The following is a 24,391-nucleotide window of genomic DNA, read 5'->3' on the forward strand; positions in this document are numbered from 1 at the left end:
CCATTCATCTCTCGATGGATATTTGGGTTGCTTCCACCTCTTGGCTACTGTGACTAATGCTTGCAATGAAAATTAATGGGAAAATATCTCTGAGATGCTGCTTTGAATTCTTTTGATTAGAAACTTAGAATTGTTGATCATATGGTTATTCTATTTTTAATGTTTTGAGGAACCTCTGTATTGTTTTCCATAATTACTACAACATTTTACATTCCTACCAACTGCACAAAGGTTCCAATTTTTCTGTATCTTCACCATACTTGTTACTTTCTGTTCTCTTGATAATGGCCATCATAAAAGGTGTGAGATGATATCTTGTTTTAGGGTTTTTTTTAATCTCATTTGATTTGCATTTCTCTTATGATAAATAATGCTAAGCATCTTTTCATATGCTTTTTGGCTATTTGTGTATCTGTGAAGAATCGTCTATTCAAATCCTTTGTCCATTTTTGAAATGGGTTATTTGTCTTCTTATTACTGAGTTGTAGGACTTTACATATACTAGATACAAGTCCTTTATCAGATATGATTTGTAAAATTTTCTCCCAGTCTTGTGACTTGCATTTTAATTTTTTAAATGATGCCCTCTGAATTACAAAGTTTTTAATTTTGATAAATTATAATCTATCATTTTCTTTCATGGATTTTGGTGTTATATGCTTAACCTAGGTCACAAAGACTCTCTCCTACGTTTGCTTCTAACCTTTATGTTATGGTTAATTTCTGTGTATAATGTGAGGCAGGGGTCTAAATTCATCCTTTTGCAAAGATATCGAGTTGTCTTAGCACCCTTTGTTGAAAAGACTATCCCCATGGAATTTACTTGGGTGCATGTGTTGAAATTTACTTGGTGCATGTGTTGAATTTACTTGGTGCATGTGTTGAAAATTTACTTGGTACAAATGGTTCATATTTATGAGTTTATTTATGGACTTGCACTTCTGTTCCACTGATCTGTATATACCTGTTCTTATGCCAGTACCACACTGTCTTGATTATTGTAGCTTTGTAGTCAGTTTTGAAATTGAGATCTGTGAGTCCTCCAACTTTGTTCTTTTTTAAGGTTGTGTTAGCTATTTGGGTCCTTTGCATTTCTGAAGCCTGCCGGGATTTTGATTGGAATTGTGATGAACCTATGGATCAGTTTGGGGAAAAGCTGGTAGTGTGCTACTTAAGTGAAGAAAAAAACCCCGAGCAACTGTGTCATTGTGGTGCTGTTTATGTGACAAAAACATTTCAAAAAGAGGTAATATCCAAGAATATGAAATTACTTAATGCAACACTGGGTTTTATTAAAAACAAAAATAGAGGTGCTTGGGTGGCTCAGTTGGTTAAGTGTCCGACTTTGGCTTACGTCAAGATCTCACATTTTGGGAGTTTGAGCCCCGTGTGGGTCTCTGTGCTGACAGCTCAGCGCCTGGAGCCTGCTTCAGATTCTGTGTTTCCCTCTCTCTCTGCCCTTCCCCTGCTCATGCTCTGTCTCTCTCAAAAATAAACAAACATTAAAAAATATTAAAAAAAAAAAACAGAGTCCTTATCTCTTAGAGATATATACTGAAATATTTATGGATGACATGACATGCTGTTTGGATTTACTTTCAAATAATTTGGGTTGGGAGAGTTAGACCTAAGCAAGACCAGCCATGTGTTGGTAACTACTGAAACTAAGCGATGGAATGGAAGGGGGTGGGTGGGGCAGGGAGATCCACGGTATTAGTCTCTCTAGTTTTGTATACGTTTGAAAAATTCTGTAATAGAAACATCAAACAAAACAGTCTAATATCAAATCATGGTTTTATCCCCAGATTTTATTCCTGAATTAACACTATGGCCTAAAATAATCTATTAATAAGATTACAAAGTCACCATTTGGTAATATACTTACCAGTAATTGCCCCATTCAATCATAGTTCCTGGCTGAAAAGAGATTTGGATTTTGAGTTTGTTAGTTCTGTGAAGAAATACAGGAACAGCAGTATAAAAAATATCAAATGACAAAACTAACTTAAAAATGAAGTATAACAAAATAAAAAATGTAACAAAATATTATTCACTGCGCACATATCCATCCCATAGTGAGAGTCCTATTCTATTCTATTCTATTCTAATTTCATACACGAAGACAATATTTATAGTAAGTCATCTAATTATGGTTATCAAAACCATAGTTGAGCCCATCCTCCAGATGTCCTGAAATCATGATTAAGTTGTTGGTACCCATTCAGACTTTATGGTGAAATAAGAAAAAAAATTCAATTTAAGTAAATTTAACAAGGACATCACTATTTTTTTTCCAGTATAATGGTGAGTATTAGACTACTAAGATCTACTGATGTGTACTCCTTTTAACAACATTGCTATGTTGCTATCTGGGTTTTCTTTCTTTTTTTTTTTTTCTTAAATATAATTATTGTCAAATTGGCTTCCATATGACACCCAGTGTTCATCCCAACAAGTGGGGGCTTTCTTTCTAGTAGTCACTTAGTGGGGAAACATCAAGAAAGTTTTAAAATATTATTCCTTTTGACTCTTATGGTGCTGTCTAACTTATTCAGCAGTCTCATTTTTATTATATAGAGAAGTAGTTGCTCTAGTTCAATTACAGTAGATGCTCTGTATTATAGCTAGTCCTGCATTTTAGGTCTTTCCTCTTAAAAATAGCAATGCTATACAGAAAAAAAGTCAAATGACAAACATTATGTGTAAGATTATAAAAAATAAAAGCTTAGCAAAAGAGAAGGAATGAGAGAGAAGAAAATTAAAAAAAAGAAAGAAGAGAAGGACTGGACAGGGGATAAAATAAGCCAATCAAAACATTAAGCCAAACACATCACAAAATGTAAAGTCCACTTGTGTGGTAGGCATTGGGCTGCCAGTGCTTCCTCACAGAAGCATGGGAGGACAGCTGGTGGGTATTTCTGTACTTACTCGGAGCTGGTAAGATCGGAGTTCATATATATTCGGTCCTGACCGTGGGACAGGCTCATTCCAGAAACTGAACTCCAACAGCAGCTGATTCTTCCTAGAGAGAAGCATGTTGCTTCTTGCCTTGCGGAATTCCACAAATGCCTTTGAGGGAAAAAACATGCTCATTATATCTTCTAGGATTTACATATAAATCCACTTTAGTATCACTTATGTTCCTCTTAGAATACTATCAAAAACAGGGCCCCAGGTGGCCCAAGACAGCCCCAGTTTACATCCCGTTGAACCAGCATAATAACTAAAGCATTCATTTTCACTCTCAAAAGTGTCCAGATTTAGACACCAAACTACACAGCCATCTAATTACTAAAATAACAATATTAACTACTGAAATAACAACTTAATCTCCTACCTTTTTAAGTCCTCCTAACAGTGTCTGACAGCATATTAACAAAAGTGACATAGAGACTACAAAACACCAGATAGTCCAAAGCCACTTATATTTGGACAGGGAATCTACACCAAAGGTTTTCTTTCCTAATAATGGATGGCTGTTAAAATTCTCTTCATTGACCTGCACCTATTCCTGAAGGGAGTGGGGAGGACAGGGATGTCAGCCCAAAGGAAAGACTATGTGGTTGACAGTTCCTGAAGCAGGTATGTGTTAGGTAATCCAGGGCTGTGTCTACTGTGCTGACTTACTGGCATCAAAGTACCAGTTTCTCAGTTTCAAAGTACAACTGATTTTATAGTGAGAACTGTTATGTTAACAGTATTACAATGGGTTAGTTATGTTTCAATACAACTTCAAGAATCCAAAGAGTAAAACTTGTATTAATGTTAAAGAATGGTGACAGAAAAGAGTCATTTAATTCTGTGCTACCATTTATTGTATTAGTCTGAATACATAAACCTTTTTCAAAATCATTACCTGATTTTCTCTGAGTTTATTCATGACCTCTGTGAGGGCTGGATAGCCTCCTTCGTACCTCCAGAGGTGGACTGAAATATATTTTGAAAGATAACATACATTTAGAGTTTTATGACACTCCTACCTTGAAAATATTCTATATACACACAACGTTAACACAATACAAAACTGTAATGTGCCATGTGGTAGCCTATGAGTATATCATAAAGTTTCAATATAGATTCAAGCGTTAAAACAATACAAAAGTAGTTTTTGTAATCAATTACTGGAGAAACTACTTTAGCCATAAAACCAGACTGACACTTGGAAAGCTTTGATTTTAAAAGCAAACATTAAATATTATGTATGTCGTTAACAGTAAAGGCTTAGGGAACAAGTGTTTATTCCAAAGACTTCTGCTTCCTACCAGCTTGATCTTGCTCGCCATACCACGTGTTCCAAGTCCCCACCAAAGTACAAGGGTAATGCTTATCTTCGTGAATCTTTGGCAACACCTCTTGACTTAAAGAGAAGAAATAGCAACACCAATTAAACAACTGACAAGATTATACCAGATGGACAACACATGATCAGCAATAGGAAAAAGGCCATCTACTCTGTTCCAACAACTGACCTCAGAATATTTATGATACTATAATGTGCAGAATTAACATTTTAGCTGAATTCTACTATGCTCTAATGTCCCACTTATCGGAAGGTTAGGTTTCTGTTACCCAGCTACCTACAACCGTTGTAAACAACTCAAGGAAAGTGATAAAAATGGATAAGGAAGAGCAAAAGGTCCCAGGGTTCCAGGAACTACATGGATCTACTATTTGCTATTTCAGGAAAAAAAAAAAAGTACCTAGGGATGGTGAAGTTTCTAAAAGCTATGTTCTGCTGGTTCCCAAGGTAGGAAGGAGAGAAACAGGAACAGTAGAAAAAGAGCATGGAAGAAATAAGAGAAGAAAGTAATGTTTAAGATAGGGGAGACAACAGAAGCAGCATAAGTAGGCAGAAGTAGCAGGGGCAGAGAATAAGTTGGCCATAAGAAGGGAGGAAGAAGAAAGAGCTAGAACACAACACAGTCTGGAAGCAACCCAGCTCTAACAGTCTCAGAGGGCATGGACATGGCAAAACAATCCAAATTAAAGATACAACATGGAGCATAAATTGGGTTCTATTCAATTCAACCAGCTGAGGGGATTTAGGAAGTATCACATAATCCCACGTTGAACACACACCCCCAATTCATTACCAGTGATTGTACAGGAGTAGTAGCAAAGCCATGGCAGGTCACAGCAGTATATTAATTTAACAGAGGTGTCAGTACTTGGATCCATTGAAACCTTCCTATGGTACAGATTCGAATGTACAGGGAAGAGGCATTAACTGTGCCATACCAAAAGAAAAGCTAAAATCTGCACACTTTTTGATAGAAAAATTATGATGAAAAAGTACAACAGAAATTCAACAATAAATGCAAAAGGATATCAAGGGTCAGAAATGGAACCTGTTCAAACTATTTGCTAACACTGAGTGATATTAAGTTACTGATCACCACCAGATGCTAGGGCACCAGAACGGAGTATACATGCATAGTTAACAGAGAAAATCTCAGAATGTTCTTATATTTAACTAAATGAAAACCCATGTATTTTTATGACTCAGTACAATGACCACACCATGTGTAATTTTTGAAATGCCACCCTTCAAAAAATACACATGATGTGATCATTGTAGTGGGTCAAAAATACTTATGTTTAGGGGCACCTGAGTGGCTCCATTGGCTAAGCATCCAACTTCGGCTCAGGTCATGATCTTATGGGTCGTGAGTTCAAGCCCTGCATCAGGGTCTCTACTGTCAGCACAGCAGATCCTCTGTCCCCCTTTCTCTGCCTGTCCCCTGCTTGTGCTGTTTCTCTCAAAAATAAATAAATAAACATTAAAAAAAGACTTTTTATTAAAAAAAATTTTTTTAACGTTTATTTATTTTTTGAGACAGGGAGAGACAGAGCATGAACGGGGGAGGGTCAGAGAGAGAGAGGGAGACACAGAATCTGAAACAGGCTCCAGGCTCTGAGCTGTCAGCACAGAGCCGGATGTGGGGCTTGAACTCACAGACCACGAGATCATGACCTGAGCCTAAGTCGGACACTCAACTGACTGAGCCACCCAGGTGCCCCAAAAAAAGACTTTTTAGAAATAACACAGGACTGATGGAAATCAGGGGTGGGGAAACATGGATTATGTAAAATTACTGGAAACGGGATTCCTTTTTGTCACATGACATGAGCAGGAAGTAAACAACCCCAATTTGGAGCCAGTGTAGAAGAAGAAAATCTACACAGATGACCCAAGTGGGATCCAGGAAGGGGCTGGGGGCCTGATAATGGGACCTAGGTTTTTTACCAACACAAAGTCATATCCTCTTTGTTGGGAGCTCCAAAGCAGCCCTTGGAAGCCCTGGCCTTACATGAATGAAAGTTGTAAGGCAGGTAGTACTTTTACTCAGATGGGTCAGGCAGAACCTTAGCATTGGGGCCTCTAAAAACCAGGCAGGAGTTAAGTCTTTATTACCAGAAACAGGGAGCTACTGTAAGTTTCAGAGAGAAGGAAAAAACATGATGAAGGAGAAAGCAGAATTCAGGTAGATCAATTTGACAAACTTCTGAGTAATGGATCGGGTGTGGGATAAGGTACAGGTATAACTTTGAGGCCAGGAAGGCAGTCAGCAAGGAGGCTACTTAGAAATAGGGCTCAACAAGAGAGAGGGAGATGGGAAAGGAAATGAAATAGAACCAAAATGCAGGTCAAATGAAGAACACACAGTTCTTAGCAACCAATAGCAAAGAACTAAGGAAAAGGTTAAATAAAACTATGGTGACTGACACATGTTGGAAGTGGGAAGGAAGAGCCAGGTAATTCTATATGTTGAGTATGAAGGAAGAGGAAGACACCCAAATAGAAATATGAATACAAAGGAGATGAAAATCTGAGACAAGAGATGAAATGATACAAACAGGACAGGGAAGATAATCCAGGGAAACATTAGCATAGATAAGAAATTCCATTTTATGAGAAAAGATTTAGAAATAAACATCTGCTTTATTTTAGGAACTTTTTTTTTAGTAAAGAGAACTATGCTGAGGTGATTAAGAAACTATGCTAATATTATATTTCATGAATCACCTCCCAAAATAAAGTAACAAAAGGTTTTTGTATCTGAAAATTATGCTGATTCTGGTGACAAAATCATTTTCTTTCTCATGAAAGTAGCAGATATAAAAGGTAAAAATATGCTTTTTAATTACACTTGCTCACAACTGATCATTAAAATACAATTTGTTGGCTTAAGAACAAATGCACTTAATTCTCTCTTTAGTCTTAAAGTTTACAAATTCTGTAAGAGCATATGCATCTCATATCACGTGAGAATCTGCTGAAGGAACTTGAATCCTGGTGAGTGGAAGACTTGAGAAGAAATGGCAGATATATTCAAATACATCCAGGACTTTCATGTGGCAGTTTTACTTAGAAGTAAAACTGGAAACAATAGAGATCACAGGGACATGAGTTCTGATTCCTAACATTCAAAGCTTCCACAGATGGAATGCAATTAAACACAGGCAATCAGGAAGGTCTGCAGAAAGGACTCAAGCATGGACGAGTAGATGGACTGGATAGCCTTACAAGGTTCCTTCCAACCTTAAGAGTCTAGAACATTCTAACATCTGAGAGCTTACGTGATGAGTTAGTCATGGAGTCCTTAAAATCAAAATGCCCTTGGCAATCCCACGCAGAGCTCAACTTACGAGCCTCGGATCATTCAGCTTCAAGAAGAGGGATCAAAGATCTCACTCTGCTATCAAGTGTTAGCTGAACCAACAAATATTAAAATTGTTATTTTTCCCCAAGTAAAGGATAGTTTGGTATACACACCAAATTTTGTTGTATGCTTCTAGGCATTCCGGTTTAACATTGTGAACTGAAACAAAAGAAAATTCAACGATAAACTTATGAACAAAGGGAAAAAAGTCAACTATGAAGGTAGCAAACCCATCACTCACACTGTAATTTGTATAGACTGCTTGTTTCCTTTTTGGCTAGGAGATTAGAGTGAGCATCTTTTCTTGGATCAACTTTCCGGACAAATAAGGATTTTAACCAGCTGTCTTCTCGAGGTCTACTATTGGAGGACGTAAATCTCCTAGGGAATAACAAATATAAAAATTTTAGTCTCATCAGTGGTACAAAGACTTCAGTGTTTTCAGGTAATGTCACATACTACATTATTTTTATAAAATCAATCCATCCAGCAAACATGCCTTGAGTACCTATTCTAGGCACTGTTACAGAACCTGGAATACCACAAAACATTCACTCTCAATTATAATAGCATGCAATCTAAACAACAGGAGTAAAGTGTAAAAGATGTAACTTGTGGTTCTCTTAAGAGAGCTCTTTTTTTTAAGTTGTAAGTATAGTTGACAAACAATGTTGCATTAGTTTCAGGTGTACAGCATAGTGATTTGACAATTCTATACATTACTCAGTGCTCACCATGTTAAGTATAGTCACCATCTGTTACCATACAATGTTATGACAATATTATTGACTATACTTCCTATGGTGTACTTTCCATCTCTGTGATTTATTTATTTTATAACTGGAAGTGTGTACCTCTTAATCCCCACCCCCACCTCCCTGCTGGCAACCACCAGTTTGTTCTCCGTATTTAGTAGGAGTCAGTTTGGGGAGACTGAGTGGCTCAGTCGGTTAAGTGTCTGACATCGGCTCAGGTCATGATCTCATGGTTTGTGGGTTCAAGCCCCATACTGGGCTCTGTGCTGACAGCTCAGAGCCTGGAGCCTGCTTTGTACTCTGTGCCTCCTTCTCTCTTCTGCCCCTCCCCTGATCATGCTTTGTCTCTGCCTCTCAAAAATAAATAAATGTTAAAAAAAAATTAAAAAAAACAACTGTTAGTTTGGGGAGCCTGGGAGCTTTGATTGGAGGAGCGTGTGACTCTTGATCTCAGAGTTGTGGGCTCAAGCCCCACACTGGGTGTAGAGATTACTTAAATCAATGAAATTTTTAAAAAAAAGTTTGTTTCTTCATTCATTTGTTTGTTTTTCAGATTCCACCTGTAAGTGAAATTTGTCTTTCTCTGACTTATTTCACTTAGCACAACTCTCCAGGTCCACCCATGTTGTCGCAAATGGTAAGATTGCATTCATTTTTTTAAATGTTTATTTATTTTTGAATTTTTTTTTCAACGTTTATTTATTTTTGGGACAGAGAGAGACAGAGCATGAACGGGGGAGGGGCAGAGAGAGAGGGAGACACAGAATTGGAAACAGCCTCCAGGCTCTGAGCCATCAGCCCAGAGCCCGACGCGGGGCTCGAACTCACGGACCGCGAGATCGTGACCTGGCTGAAGTCGGACGCTTAACCGACTGCGCCACCCAGGCGCCCCTGTTTATTTATTTTTGAAAGAGAAAGAGAGCGAGCACGAGCAGGGGAGTGGCAGAGAAAGAGAGAGAGAGGGAGAGAGAGAGACAGAGACAGAGACAGAGAATCCAAAGCAGGCTCCGAGCTGTCAGTGCAGAGCCTGATGTGGGGCTTGAACCCACAAACTGTGAGATCATGACCTGAGCCAAAGTCAGATGGTTAACCCACTGAGGCACCCAAGCACTCATGATCTCATTCGTTTTTATGGCTGAGTAATATTCCATTATACATATATGCGCGCGCACACACACACACACACACACACACACACACATCTTCTTTCCATTCATCTGTTGATAAACATTTGGGTTGCTTCCGTATCTTGGTTATGGTAAATAATGCTGCAATAAACATATGGATGCATATATCTTTTTAAATTAGTATTTTATTTTCTTTGGGTAAATACCCAGTAGTGGAATTACTGGATCATATGGTATTTCTTTTCTTTTTCCCTATATTATTTATGCTGTACCTTTCATCCTTGTGACTTGAATAAGTCCATAACTGGAAACCTTGTACCTCCTATTTCCCTTGGCATTTCTATTTTTAATTTTTTTGAGGAACTCCATACTATTTTCCACAATGGCTGCACCAATTTGCATTCCCACTAACACGCATGAGGGTTCCCTTTTCTCCACATCCTCACCAACACTTGTCATTTTTTTATCTTTTTGGTTCTAGCCATTCTGACAGGTGTGAGGTGATATCTTATTGTGGTTTTGATTTGCATTTCCCTAACGATAGTGATGTTGAGCATCTTTTCACAGAGTTCATACGCTTATCTTTATTTCTGCTATGTGCTTTTCCCTCCTCCAAAGCAATTTCTGACATAGAAAAAATATACATGGTAACCTAAAGTAGTCAAGTTCACAGAGAAAGAAAGTAGTATAGTGGTTGCTAGGGGCTGAGATGAGAGGAGAATGCAAAGTTATTGTTTAATGGGCACAGAGTTTGAAAGATGAAAAAGTTCTGGAGATGGATGGTGGTAATGGTTGCACAACACAGTGTGAATTGACTTAATGCTACTACTAAACTGTACACTTCCATATGATTAAAGTGGCAAGTTTTATATTATATATACTTTACCACAATAAATAAGCAGGAAATATATAGGGAAAATGAAGTAAGTTCTCTCTTTAAAAAAATTATTTTACCTCTAAATGAACCTTAGAATCAAGTTTAACTCTCACTAAAGCCTAAGAATACAAATTTAATTGACACATAATTTGCTAATTATAATCTATAACCGAATTTCTACTAAACATGCTGTCAGAAAGGATAAATTTGACTGAGGTCACAAACTATACTTTAACCATGAACTTTTAAGTGCATGTTTAACTCCCAAATGCTTGCTAGTGGGATTACAAATCTCCCTAGAGGGCAGTGTAGCATCATCATCTGTATCAAAATTAATCTGTGTAGGCCTTTCAGCCCAGTAATTGTACTAGTTGCTATGTCCTACAGGCAGCTATATGTAGACAAGTGCACCACGTTGAATGCACAAGAATATTTATTAGCGCCTTGTTTCTAGTTTTCCCCTGGTATATGCAACTTAGATATCCATTAACAGGGACTGGTTAGATAAATTTGGAATAACCCAAATCAGAATAGAACGCAATCATTAAGAAGAATGAAGTAGATCTACATGCACTGATATATTGAAATTTCTGGAATAAATTATGCAGAAAAAGCACGTACAGAGCAGTACCATAAATACACACACAAAATGAACTGTTAATAGTGGTAATGTCTGGGGAATGTGACTGAGCATGGGGTGGGAGTAAAATTTTCCATTTCATTGTATAACCTTCTGGACTATTTGAGAATTTTCCATATACATATAATTATTTTTATACTTAAAAATATCTAAAAGTGCATGTTTAAGAGTCTTTTATAGGAAAGGTATATAGGTGTATATAACCTGAAAACATGATTTAAAAAATTTGAGCCTGGTTGAATAAAATACCTAAGAATAAACTTAACTAAGGAGGTGAAAGACCTGCACTTGAAAACTAGAAGACACTGATGAAACAAACTGAATATAACACAAATAAATGGAAAGAGAGTCCATGCTCATGGACTGTAAAAATCAATATTATTAAAATGTCCATACTACCCAAACCAATCTACAGATTAAGTACAATCCCTATCAAAATACCAATGTCATTTTTCATAGAACCAGAACAAATAATCCTAAAATTTGTAAGGAACCAAAAGGACCCTGAATAGCCAAAGCAATCTTGAGAAAGAAGAACAAAGCTGTAGGTATCATGCTCCTGGTTTTCAAACTGTCCTACAAAGCTATAGTAAAAAAGAGAGTCCACTACTGGCATAAAAGCACATAGGTCAATGGAATAGAATAGAGAGGCCAGAAATAAACCCATGCTTATATGATCAATGAATCTATGACAAAGGAGACAAGAATATACAACAGGGAAAGGATAGTGTCTTCAACAAATGGTCCTGGGGAAACTGGACAGCTACCGCAAAAGAATGACACTGGACCACTTTCTTACACCATATACAAGAATAAACTCAAAATGAGTTAAAGATCTAAATGTAAGATCTGAAACCATAAAACTCCTAAAAGAAAACATAGGCAGTAAACTCTTGGACATCAGTCTTACCAATTTTTTTGGATCTGTCTCTTTGGCAAGAGAAACAAAAGCAAAAATAAGAAAGTGGGACTACATAAACTAAAAAGCTTTTTCACAGGAGAGGAAACCATCAACAAAATGAAAAGGCAACCTACTGAATGGGAGAAGATATTCACAAATGATCTATATGATAAAGGGTTAATATACAAACTACATAAAGAATTCCTAAAACATCAAAAAAAACCCCACAAAAACAAAACAAAACCCACACTCTGATTAAAAAATGGGCAGAGGACCTCAATAGACATTTTTCCAAAGAAGACATTCAGATGGCCAACAGACACATGAAAAGATGCTCAATATCACAAATTATCAGGGAAATGTATATCAAAACCACAATGAGATATCACCTCATACCAGTCAGAATGGCTAGTTTGGTGAGGATGTGGAGAACAGGGAATCCTTGTGCACTGTTGGTGGGAAAGCAAATTAGTGTGGCCACCATGGAAAAGTGTAGAGGTTCCTCAAAAAATTAAAAATATAAATACCATACAATTTAGCAATCCCACTTCATTTATCCAAAGAAAATGAAAACACTAATGTGAAAAGATATATGAACCCCTATGTTCACTGCAGCATTATTTACAACAGCAAAGACATGGAAGCAACCTAAGTCCATTGGTAGAAAAACAGATAAAGAAGATGTGGTGTACATATGCATATACAACATGTGTTGTATACATATATAACTATGTGTTATATTACACATATATGACACACTCGCACAGATGCTCAGGAATATTATTCAGCCATAAAAAAAGAATAAAATCTTACCACTTGTGACAACACTGATGGACCAAGAGGGTATTATGCTAAGTGAAATAAGTCAGAGAAAGACAAATAACATACAATTTCACTTATATGTGGAATCTAAAACACAAATTAACAAAGAACACAGAAAACATACTCATAAATACAGTACACAAACTGGTAGTTGCGGGAGTTGGGGGGAAAGGGTGAAATAGGTGAAGGGGATTAAGAGGTACAAAGTTCCATTAACAAAATAAACAAGAAGATATAAAATACAGCATAGGGAATGTAGTCATAATACTGTAATACTGTAGTCATAATACTGTAATAACTTTGTATGGTGAGAGATGGTAACTAGACTTAGGGTGATTTCATAATGTATATAAATGTTGAATCACTAAGTTATATGTGAAACTCGTATAATATTGTATGTCAACTACACTTCAATTAAAAAAAATTAGAACCTGGATGAGACTTATCCTCTTCCTAATCTCACAAAACCCAATCAATGACAAGCTGTGTGCTTTTATCTTCTTCATTTTGATTCAAATTTCCATACAGTGAAATTTACTTTTTTGGCATAGTTCTACAGGGGTTTGGCAAATGCATAAAGTCATGTAACTACCACCATATGAAACAGTTCCTTCACTCTCTTAAACTCCCTTTTTAAAAAAAAATTGAAATAGGGGCGCCTGGGTGGCGCAGTCGGTTAAGCGTCCGACTTCAGCCAGGTCACGATCTCGCGGTCCGGGAGTTCGAGCCCCGCGTCGGGCTCTGGGCTGATGGCTCAGAGCCTGGAGCCTGTTTCCGATTCTGTGTCTCCCTCTCTCTGCCCCTCCCCCGTTCATGCTCTGTCTCTCTCTGTCCCAAAAATAAATAAATGTTGAAAAAAAAAAATTAAAAAAAAAAAATTGAAATATAGGTGATACACATTGTTACATTAGTTTCGGGTGTAAAACATAGTGACTCAACAAGTCTATATGTCACTCTATGCTCACAAGTGTAGCCACCACCAAGTACCATATAAGGCTATTATAATACCATTGACTATATTCCCTATGCAGTATCTTATATATTAGTGGCTTATTCATTCCATACCTGGAAGTCTGTTATCTCCCACTCCTTTTGTAATCAACCTTTCTCCCCAGTTCCAACTGCTAACAACCATTCCTCTGTTCTATATCCCTATAGTTTGGCCTTTTCCAAAATGTCTTATTTATGGAGTGATACAGAATATAGCCTTTTGAGTCCAGTCCCATTCTTCTTGCACACTCCCTTTTACAACTGATGACCATCATCTCTGGCCAGGGTTATTATGGCATACTCCTTATAATTCTGATCTTTAACTGATCTGCACATAAATGCTCTTTTCTGCCCTTTGCTAGATCATGCTAGGAGCAATAATGTATTGGGATTCCAAATGGCTACTATAAATGCTTGGGATCTTACCTAATGCTTCAAAGCAAGGTCAAGATGTTGACAGGTTGGTGTGAGGCTTTTCTGGGAGATTTCTATGGAAACACTACATGATTTTCTACGGACTATTTTCAATTTGCTTATCAGGCCTGCTTAAGGACACGGACACCACAAAGCAAGTGTAGGAAAAGAGAGCGACCTCAGGTGTTAAGGAAGAGGACTTGGAATTTTTTTTTTTTTAATTTTTTTTTTCAACGTTTATTTATCTTTGGGACAGAGAGAGACAGAGCATGAACGGGGGAGGGGCAGAGAGAGAGGGAGACACAGAATCGGAAACAGCCTCCAGGCTCTGAGCCATCAGCCCAGAACCTGACGCGGGGCTCGAACTCACGGACCGCGAGATCGTGACCTGGCTGAAGTCGGACGCTCAACCGACTGCGCCACCCAGGCGCCCCAAGGACTTGGAATTTAAATAAGAGGTAAGAAAAACTCTCAGAAGATGAAAATTCCCTATTGCTTCATGAGATGAACTTGAATATGCTATATAACAATAATACAAATTCCTATTTTTTTTAAAGATTTTATTTTTAAGTAACCTCTAAACCTAATGTGGGGCTCGAACTCACAACCCTGAGATCAAGAGTCCTATGCTCTTTCTACTGAGCCAGCCAGGTGCCCTTAAATTACTATTCTTATTCAACTATGGTGCTTTAGAAATAATACTACTCTAAATCTCAAATGTTTATTAGCAACCTTTTTCTTTTTTTGCTTAAAAAATCAACAACCGGGGCACCTGGGTGGCACAGTCGGTTGAGCGTCCGGCTTCGGCTCAGGTCATGATCTCACGGTTCGTGAGTTTGAGTCCCGCGTTGGGCTCTGGGCTGACAGCTCTGAGCCTGGAGCCTGCTTTCTATTCTATGTCTCCCTCGCTCTCTGCTCCTCCCCTGCTCACACGCTGTCTCTCTCTCAAAAATAAAGATTAAAATAATAATAATAATAAAAAGAGTATGTGGCTTTAAAAAAAATCAACAACCATTACACAGCAATTTTCTTTCCATAAAATGTTTTTAATTTAAAAACACTGTATATTAGCTAAAAACCAGGTAAAAACAAATAGCTAAAAACCAAATAAAAAGACTTCTGAATGATCTAAGCTTACAAATATGCAAATATTACACAAATATAATATTAACAATACATTTTCTATAATGATCAAGAAATATAAAAGTACTTTTTCAATCCTTCAAAGATTAAAAAGCAGCAAACTCATATTTAACAGGTAAAATAAGTTTATACTAGTACTGTACATGTAATTTTTCTTATAAGTGGATAGGACAAAAATATAGTTTAAATGGCATTAAATAGTTTAAATGGCATTTGTGAAAACAAGTTGGAATTTCTCCCACATTTCTTTTACTGTATGTTAAAATGTCCTAGAATTAATAAGTATTGATGGTGGTATCTCTCAGGAAGGGAAGAGTTAAGGTAGAAGAGACACAGCTTTACTCATGTAACACCTGTATTGTGTTTTTCACATGTGTGTATTTTATAATTATTATTTAAGTACAGTTGACACACAATGTTACAGTAGTTTCAGCTATACAACCTAGTGATTTGACAAATGTATACATTATGCTATTTTCACGAAGTGTAGCTACCATCTGTCCTGTTACAATGCAGTTGCAGTATCACTGACTATATTCCTTATGCTGTGCTTTTACTTTTACGTGTGTTTGTATGTATATATATAAATGTTTATTTTGAGACAGAGAGAGAGAGAGAGAGAGAGAGAGAGAGAGAGAGAGAGAACATGCATGCGAGAGACCGGGAGAGAGGCAGAGAGAGGGAGAGACAGAAATCCAAGCAGGGTCCGCACTGTCAGCACAGAGCCCTACACGGGGCTGGAACCCATGAACCATGAGATTACGACCTGAGCGGAAATCAAAGAGTTGGAGGCTTAACCTGACTGTGCCACCCAGGCATCCCTTACTTTTGTATATTTTTAAGTACATATCTAGCCCTATAGTAAAACTGTTTAAGGCACTTAGGACGGCACCTGATATATAGTGAAAGGTTAAAAAATTAAGTTTTTAAAACTACTTTTTCAATAAAAACAAACCTAAAGTTAAAAGCAATAAATTATACATAAAACTATTAGATTATATAAATAAATTCTGAAGAAGGCAATTCTCCAAACAGTCATGGTAAAACTTATGTCAATAAAAATGAAAAACATTTGTCAATTTGTTTAAAGTGTTTCAAACATATCACATTTTGGGATATTTGCTAAATAGTATCATGAATACAATGGCTAGCAGTAAAATTAATGATACAAAAAGGAGAAAGTTTTAAGATTTGTTAATGAGACTATATAATTCCTGTTTTTTCTTTATTTTAGATTTTAAGTTCACTAGACAGAAACAGTGTTTACAAAGTTTTGGGGGTATTAAATAAATGTTAAGAGCTTAGGAAAAGCTATTATGAATAATTAAGAAAGGGGTACAATGAAAGTTTCTAAAAATATCAGCATTAGGGAATTTCATTTAAAATAACAAATATTCACCTAAGCAACCACTACTAACAGTTTTTAATGGGTCCTTCCAGAAATGCATAGACATGCATTATCATGTGTACATATATTTAATTTCTATGGCATTTAATACTTTAAAAATAAGAAAGCATGATACAGAATTATTAGCAAATTAAATCTGGAAGGGGAAAATCCCAAAATAATTTTGTTCCTCTTCTTTAGAATGAAAGGGAATTACAAATTAATAAATTCATACTTCCTGTTAGGCACTGAATTAGGCAGCTTGTCTATGTCATCTCATTCAATCTTCAGTACAGTCTAGCAAGGTAAGTATTAGCTCATTTTAAATTTTTTTTTTTTTCAACGTTTATTTATTTTGGGGACAGAGAGAGACAGAGCATGAACGGGGGAGGGGCAGAGAGAGAGGGAGACACAGAATTGGAAACAGGCTCCAGGCTCTGAGCCATCAGCCCAGAGCCCGACGCGGGGCTCGAACTCACGGACCGCGAGATCGTGACCTGGCTGAAGTCGGACGCTTAACCGACTGCGCCACCCAGGCGCCCCAATATTAGCTCATTTTAAAGCTTGGCTCAGAGAGGTTAAATGACATGAGCTAAGAAGTAGCAAAATGAAAATATAAACCTATGAAAATATGATGTAAATATGAAAATGAAAATATGATCTAACTATAAAGTTCAAAATATTCTCACTAATAAGGGATGTCTCCCAAACATAAATCTCCCCAGCTGAGCATTCTCCCAGGTTTTAATAACACCGAAGAGATTTACTTTAAGATGGGTAAAATGAGGTAAGGGACATGAAAACACTGTAATATAAAGATAAGCCTAAGAAATAGTCAGCATCATGGGACATACACAAGAACCTGAGGGTATCTGCTTGTCAGCTTGGGTAGCAACTGTCTTGACAAATGAAAAACAGTTCAGTCCAGTCCGCCATTACCCCCAGTTGATTGTCAAACTCGGGAATCTTTTCAGTGTCAGGTGACCAAAGTTGCCCAGTGTGCCCGGTCCATCTAGCTGTCCAAGCTGAATCGCGGAAAGGAGTAGAAGGAGCTATGCCAACAGCTGTCAGGGTGATAGGATCCGGGCTAGGGTTCTTTACTGAGAATGACAAACTGCACGATCGGTAGTCTTTATAACATCATACATCTGTTGTGTGGCACTTAACAGAGGGTGGGGTAGGGGCAGCACGTTCTACAAAACATTAGATTTTATTTTTATCATTTTTTTCCAAAGATTTTATTTTTAAGTAATCTCTACACCCAACATGGTACTGGAAATTACTCGAGATCAGGAGTTGCAAGCTCTACTGACTGAGCCAGCCAGGCACCCCCCAAAACATCAGACTTTAAATAGAATTAGCGTTATTTGCCAGACTCTGTGGATGTAAAGATGAGCCAGATGCCTCACCTATTTAGTCTCATAGGAAAAACACAGGAAACACCCAGACTGGTCTCAGATACCGCAGATTTACACACACACATGCTGTGGGAATGAACCACTGGCTTGGCCTGTGAGGAGTGGAGGAACTCCAGCAGAGACATTCTGGCTCTGTCTTGGAGGACCACACAGACAGGTGGACGAGGCAGGCGGTAATTCCAGTCAAAAGGGACAGCATGTCCAGGGGCCCGGAGTCATGAAACTGGATGACATATTTCCGGAACAGCAGAGCTTGGTAAGGCAGGAGAACAGGGTGTGGAGGACAGTGAGAGAAAGAGTGGGAAGGCAAGGGCGGGGCCGTGGGGTCAGGCCCTTGTACACCATGCCCATTAGCTGGATTCTACCTGGTACATGGTAAGATGCCAGCAAGTTTTCAAAAAAAGATCAAGGTGTGTAAAGCAGCCTGGCAGTGGTGTGGCAGGTGGACTGCAGCAATAAAGGCAGGGAGCGTGGCTCCTGGGCTTTCTGCTGGTTATCAAGGCCAGCAGTGCCAGGCACACAGAAAGCATTCAATACTCACCAGATAGCCTAAAAGATGGTTCTAGGCTATGATGTAGGCAGTGGGGATGAAGGGGAAGGAATATCTTCAAAAGATATTCCTGAGGTGAAAAGGAGAAGGCACAGGCCCTGACTAGGTATCTAGACAGACAGTGTTGTGGTTTAGTTGGAGCAAACCATAGATGGGAAATACATTTAGCGCTGAGACCACAGGATGAGGCAGCAGTGGTGAAATGGACTTCATTCATTTGAACACCAAATATCTACTGACTGTGTGCTGCATATGCCAAGCCAGGCCGAGGATATAAAGATGAATAAACCTGGCCCTGACTTCACAGAGCTACTTGTCAGTGGGAGCAGACAGACAACCATGATCACAGCCCAACATGAGATAAGCTCCTTGATGGCCACATAAGGTGGTGGTTGTGACAAGGGTGGGGGCAGAGGTGGGGGGAGAGATGAACCAATTCTCTGAACGAGTACTTGTTGAACTGAAGCCCTGAAAGATGAGGAGCACTTGTCAGGTAGATAGACGCCCACGAGAGGAAGTAGACCTGTACATGCCAAAGCCAGGAGTTTGTGAATATAGCCAGAGATGAAGAGGAGAGAGGAAGCTGAAGGGCCTGATTCAAAGAAGAGTCGAGCAGTAAAGGAGTAACAATGTCACTCCTCTACTCACCACCAAGCCTCCTGCCACCCCAATAAACCTGTCTTCCACACTGCTGCTACAGAGAGCTATTCTCTTCATTTTTAAAAACTTCAAACACAGAGATGAAGGGACAGTATAATGAAGGCCTCTATACCCTGCATTTAGATGAAAGAATGATGAACATTTTATCAATTTTAGGTGTTTCTCTCTATACATATTTGTTTTTATTTTTACCAAACCATTTGAAAGTAGAGTACAGACATTATGACACTTTATTCCTAAAACTTCAGCATGCACCTCCTAAGAACAAAGACAAAACCATGATATGATTTTCACATCTGAGGAAAAGAATAATTCTAATATCCACTCCATATTAAACTGTCCCCAACTGTTCCCAAAATGTCTTTTACAGTTTTTCTTGGCAGGGGTGGGGTGGGGTGGGGTGGTATGGGAAAAAGAGGCACTGGGATCCAGTCAAGGTTCAAGTCAGAACTTTCTAACAGGAAAAAGTTCTGCACAGAATTCTTCAGTTGTCCCCTTCACCAACAGGTTCGAGACCTTACCCTTCCTTCACAGGACTCCAGACAAGTGTTGCCACCAGTTAAGTGAGGGGAGTGGTGGGAGAGAAGGTAGAGTGAAGACACACTGCAGGGAGAACTGACAGATCCTGTAGCTGGCTAGATGGGAGAGAGCAGGAGGGGGTGGGCTTGGGGCCACTACAGGGAAGATGTGCCACTACTGGAGAGAGAACCCAGAAGGAGCAAGCTCTACAGGAGGAAGAGGAGTTCAATTTTAGGCGCATAAGCAACCCAAGCACCTGTAGGATACTCGTGCAATGTCCACTAAGCAAATGAGACCCCAGGCCTGGCACTGAGCAGAGAAGAGGTGCTGGCAAGATAGTCTCCTGGGAAGACTCCTCCTTCCCTTCTGAAACCCCTCCTGTAAGGTCACCCACAGACCCCTGTTGTCAAATCCAGTTTTCTGTAATCTTAACTTTTTAGCAGCATCTGGCACAGTTGCCAGCTCCCTCCTTGAAATACCTCCCCCTGGGCACTGCCACAAAGTGCCCTCACTGGCTGCTCTCTCCCAGTCTCCCTTGCTGCCTCTTCCTACATCTAGCCTGTGAACACATCTCAGGCCTGCTTCTCAACCCCTTCTCTATCCACACTCTCTCTGCAAGCAACCTCATCCATTCCTATGGGTTTAAAAAATGTTCTATATGAAAAATTTCAATTAAATGCAAAGCAGTATAATGAAACCCCTGGATCTATCAACTTTTAGCATTCCTATATACCAGCAGCTCCCAAATGTAACCTGTAGTCCAGACATCTCCTTTGAGGAGTCCTATAGATCAAACAGGCCAACCGCCTTTCCATTTGAATAGCTCACAGCCATCTCAAACTTTACCAGGTTCAAAAGTGTTCTGGATTCCCCCCTCCACACCCTACAACTGTTCTTCCTTCTCTGAATTAGGAGCAAGCTCCCAGATGGCAAGGACCTTATTCACTGATATTTCCCAACAGCGCCCAGCATACGGTGGGCACTCATACGCTTATGGAACAAATGACTTTCCATAACTGGCACCAGCATCTGACCAGTTAGCCATTACCTATGATTCTGTCTCCTTTCCAAAATCAGACTGATATTTTTTATTTATTTAAAAAATTTTAATGTTTATTTATTTTTGAGAGAGAGACAGAGCGCCAATGGGGAAGGGGCAGAGAGGGAGACACAGAATCCGAAGCAGGCTCCAGGCTCTGAGCTGTCAGCAGAGTCCAATGCGGAGCTCGAACTCAAGAACCAGGAGGCCAAGTCAGACACTTAACCAACTGAGTCACCCAGGTGCCCCCAGACTAATATTTTAAAAACACAGAGCAGATCATGTCACACTAGAATTTATATCTTTAAATGGTTTCCATGGTGCTCAGAATAAAATCCAATTTCTCTAAAATGGCTTGTGAGACCTGGAATTATCTAGCTCCTGCTCCTTGCCACCTGTCCTCTAGTCACTCTTCCCTTCACTCCTGGGCTCCTCTCTTCCTCGACTTTTCTGGAGTTTCTCAGTATGCCTTCATCCTTCCCAGTCAGGGCTTTGCTGCACACTGACCCTTCAAATGTCAGCTTAACGTCACATTCTTGGGGAGGCCCTCCATGATCTCATGTAGTAGGTTCCCTGATCTTCTCTCATACCACCTACCTCAATCTGTAAGTCTCTATGAGTTTTTACCTCTGCCATGGCCTCCTGGAGATAGTGACCATGGCTATTATGTTGAGTTTCACAAGACTTCAAAGACATCATTTACATTCAGTATTTGTACAATAAATGAATCAACTGGGTCTACACTGAGTCCTAAAGAACACCTACAGTTGAGGCAGATTAGCACCCAGGAAGGGGCAGTGGTCCAACGGTACAGGGGGCTTGAGAAAGTAATCCCAGAGCCAACAGGCTGGACAGAGATAAGGACTTTAGATTCAAAAGCATTCGGCCCCAGCAGGACGTGGGGGTACTGGACAGACCCAGGTCCAAATCTCCAGTTTACTAGCTTTGTGACCTTGGGCACTTTAGTGTCCAAGAGTAGTAGAGTATTTAGAGTCTTTTGGGTGAATACGTTCAGCCTCAGAGGTCTTTTTTGGAAAGAAGAAAATATGAATTTCACAGGCTCATATCACCTGTGTGAAAAAAAAAAAAAAAAGACACAGTAGATGCTCAGCAACAGAAAAAAGGAGGTTGATTTGTTAATCAAACTGGAAACATAAACATCAAATTTGGAAATACAAGTTGGGCATCAGTCCTAAGAAGGGTGCTGAGCCTGAAGCCTGACAAACTTGAGGTCAAATGCCTTTTCTAGCTAGGTGTCTCACCTGCTTTGAGGTTCCATCTCATCTGCAAAATGCAGATCCTGCTACTTCTTAAAATTGCTACTAGGATTAAATTAAATAAGCTCTCTGGCCCACAGTAAGAGTTTAACAAACATGCAGTTCCTTTACTGACAACTGAATTTTCTAGAGGCTCATTATTTAACCACAAACAGAAAACGTTTAAATTATCCAATGTAAAGAAAACAATAAAGCAAATCTACGTATAAGTAAGTTATGAGCTTGGTTTCTGAACATGGACTATAGGACATGGATACATCAAAGGCATGAATTCAGAAAACCGAATACTTAATCCAATGAGGTTAGGAAAAAACGTGTAAACTTGAACCCAACGCCTACTTAGCGCTGGTAACTGTTCATACTTTTTGATCCGTTACCTACTTTTCAACGCAAGTCAAAGGCTGTTCGTAGCACTGAGACCTCCCCACCACTCCCCCTGTGCTTCACTGAAGGTTCAGACGGGAGAACGCGTTATTTTAGTTCTTCACAACCTAAGAAAGAGGTGAGTAGTATCTCTACTGCCATTTGCAGATGCGGACATCAAGGCTTTGCGCGGGCACGTAGCGTTCTCTGGGCGCCCGCGAGAAGCCGGAGGCCGAGTCCAGGGCCTGGAGCCTCAGCCGCGCGCCAGCCCTCCGCCACCGCGCGGGTCGCGCAGGGTCAAGGTCCCGAAGGCCGAGCCCGCACTGCAGGCGGACGTGGCCTTGGCGCCGAGCGCCGTCCCCGCCGTGACCTTGAGCCCGGCCCGCCGGGAAGGCGCTCCGACTCCGCCAAGGCTCCCCCGCCTGGCCCGGCCCGGCCCGGCCGACAGCGGCCTCGGCCCCTGCCGCCCCGCAACCCCTGCGGCTCTGCCCCGAGGGAGCGCTGCCGGGCCGGGGCGGAGACCCGTGCCGGGGACCCCGCGCCCTCTGCCCCGCGGCGGCCCCTCCCCGGCCGCTCCCGGAAAGGGCGGCGCTGCTCACCGGAGCACTGGCAGGAGGCTGCAGGGGGGGGCCCGCCGCAGGAGACCGCCGACCCAAGCCGCTCCGCGGGCTTGCAGTACTCGCGCCGCCATCTTGCTCTGGCGCCTGGGCTCCCACCGCCCGGGCCGCCGCTGACGCCGCCGCCGCCGCCGCCGCCGCGACCCCTCCCCCGGCCAGGCCCGCCGAGGCTGGGGCGGGGCGGGGCGCGCGGCCGCTGCAGCGCCAGGCGCCGCCGCCAGGGGAAGTAGGGCCCACGGTCCCGGCGCGAGGAGGTCCTGCAGCTGCGAGAAAGGAGCGCGAAGGCGAAAAGGACTGCTTTACGAGACAATCACCAGCGAAAGGAGCTGAATGTCCAGCGCTAGAGGACCATGGGCAAGGCTTTAATGTACATGGAAAGATCCACAAGAAAAGAGTAACACTGAGTTCAGGCTTCTCCCCAATACCTTTTGAACTTTGTACCATGTAAATACATTGCCTTTCAAACCGAAAACAAACCCAAAGCAACGCTTTAATAAAAACATTCTAGATGAAAACATACTCAAGTTATCTGGTGGTCTCGGGACTACATTGTTCCTGTTCCCTGTTCATATCAACACTGATGGGCGCTCGTCGCGTCTCAGTCGTCAAGCCGACTCAGTCTAGTGGGGCAGGATGTGAAATAATTGGCTCCAGTCAAGTGTTGAAATGAAGAGGTTCACCAGACGGGAAGGGGACACGGACAGGTGAGACTGTAACCGGCGGTGGCTGTGAAGCGGAGGACAGAGCCGAGTTCCTGGCACGATAGCGCGGTCCCAAAGGAAGAGTTGACCAGTGGAAGGGAGGATATCTCCGGTCAAGAAAACAACTTAAACAAAGGCGTGGGTCGGGTGGCACTGTTAGGGAAAATGTATCCTGAGTAAAAGAGCCGCAAATGTAACCTTGAAAACTGCAACTGAGACAAGGTAGGCAGAAAGGGAGCTAGACAGTGAGAGAAGGGGGAGAAACAGGGAGGAGAGACCCCAGCCACCAAGGGGAGCACTGTGCAAGAATCTGCAGAGGCCAAGAGGGAAATGTCCTCAGGACGGGTGGGTACCTGGGAGGTCTGTTACCCTGGCAGGAGGGGAGAGGGCAGCAACTGGGCTTTTGGTCTGAGGGGTTCTCTGAAGCTAGTAATCTTGGAGGCAAAGGAAGCATTGGAGCTTAAGGGGTGCAGTTTTCTGACTGGGGAATATTTGAACATGTTAATATGGCAAGGAACCACCAGGAA

At 40.6% G+C, this 24,391-nt stretch overlaps 1 protein-coding gene across 1 annotated transcript in view; it reads right to left on the reverse strand.

Moving 5' to 3' along the window:
- NIPSNAP2 (nipsnap homolog 2) overlaps nt 1-23,263 on the reverse strand; it is a 39,210-nt gene extending 15,947 nt beyond the window's left edge. Inside the window, exons 1-7 of the mRNA XM_047089373.1 lie at nt 23,146-23,263; nt 7,906-8,045; nt 7,778-7,823; nt 4,263-4,357; nt 3,857-3,927; nt 2,929-3,069; nt 1,886-1,917 (exon numbers count right to left, since the gene is read on the reverse strand). Of these exons, the coding sequence (XP_046945329.1) occupies nt 1,886-1,917; nt 2,929-3,069; nt 3,857-3,927; nt 4,263-4,357; nt 7,778-7,823; nt 7,906-8,045; nt 23,146-23,237 (617 nt within the window). The 5' untranslated portion in view covers nt 23,238-23,263. The remainder of the gene's footprint in view (nt 1-1,885; nt 1,918-2,928; nt 3,070-3,856; nt 3,928-4,262; nt 4,358-7,777; nt 7,824-7,905; nt 8,046-23,145) is intronic.
- Between the last annotated feature and the right edge of the window lie 1,128 nt (nt 23,264-24,391).

This window comes from Lynx rufus, unplaced genomic scaffold, assembly GCF_022079265.1.
Source record: "Lynx rufus isolate CCGP_SWC_20201006 ecotype Redwood Valley unplaced genomic scaffold, mLynRuf1.p SCAF_27, whole genome shotgun sequence".
In the NCBI taxonomy this organism is placed as follows: domain Eukaryota; kingdom Metazoa; phylum Chordata; class Mammalia; order Carnivora; family Felidae; genus Lynx; species Lynx rufus.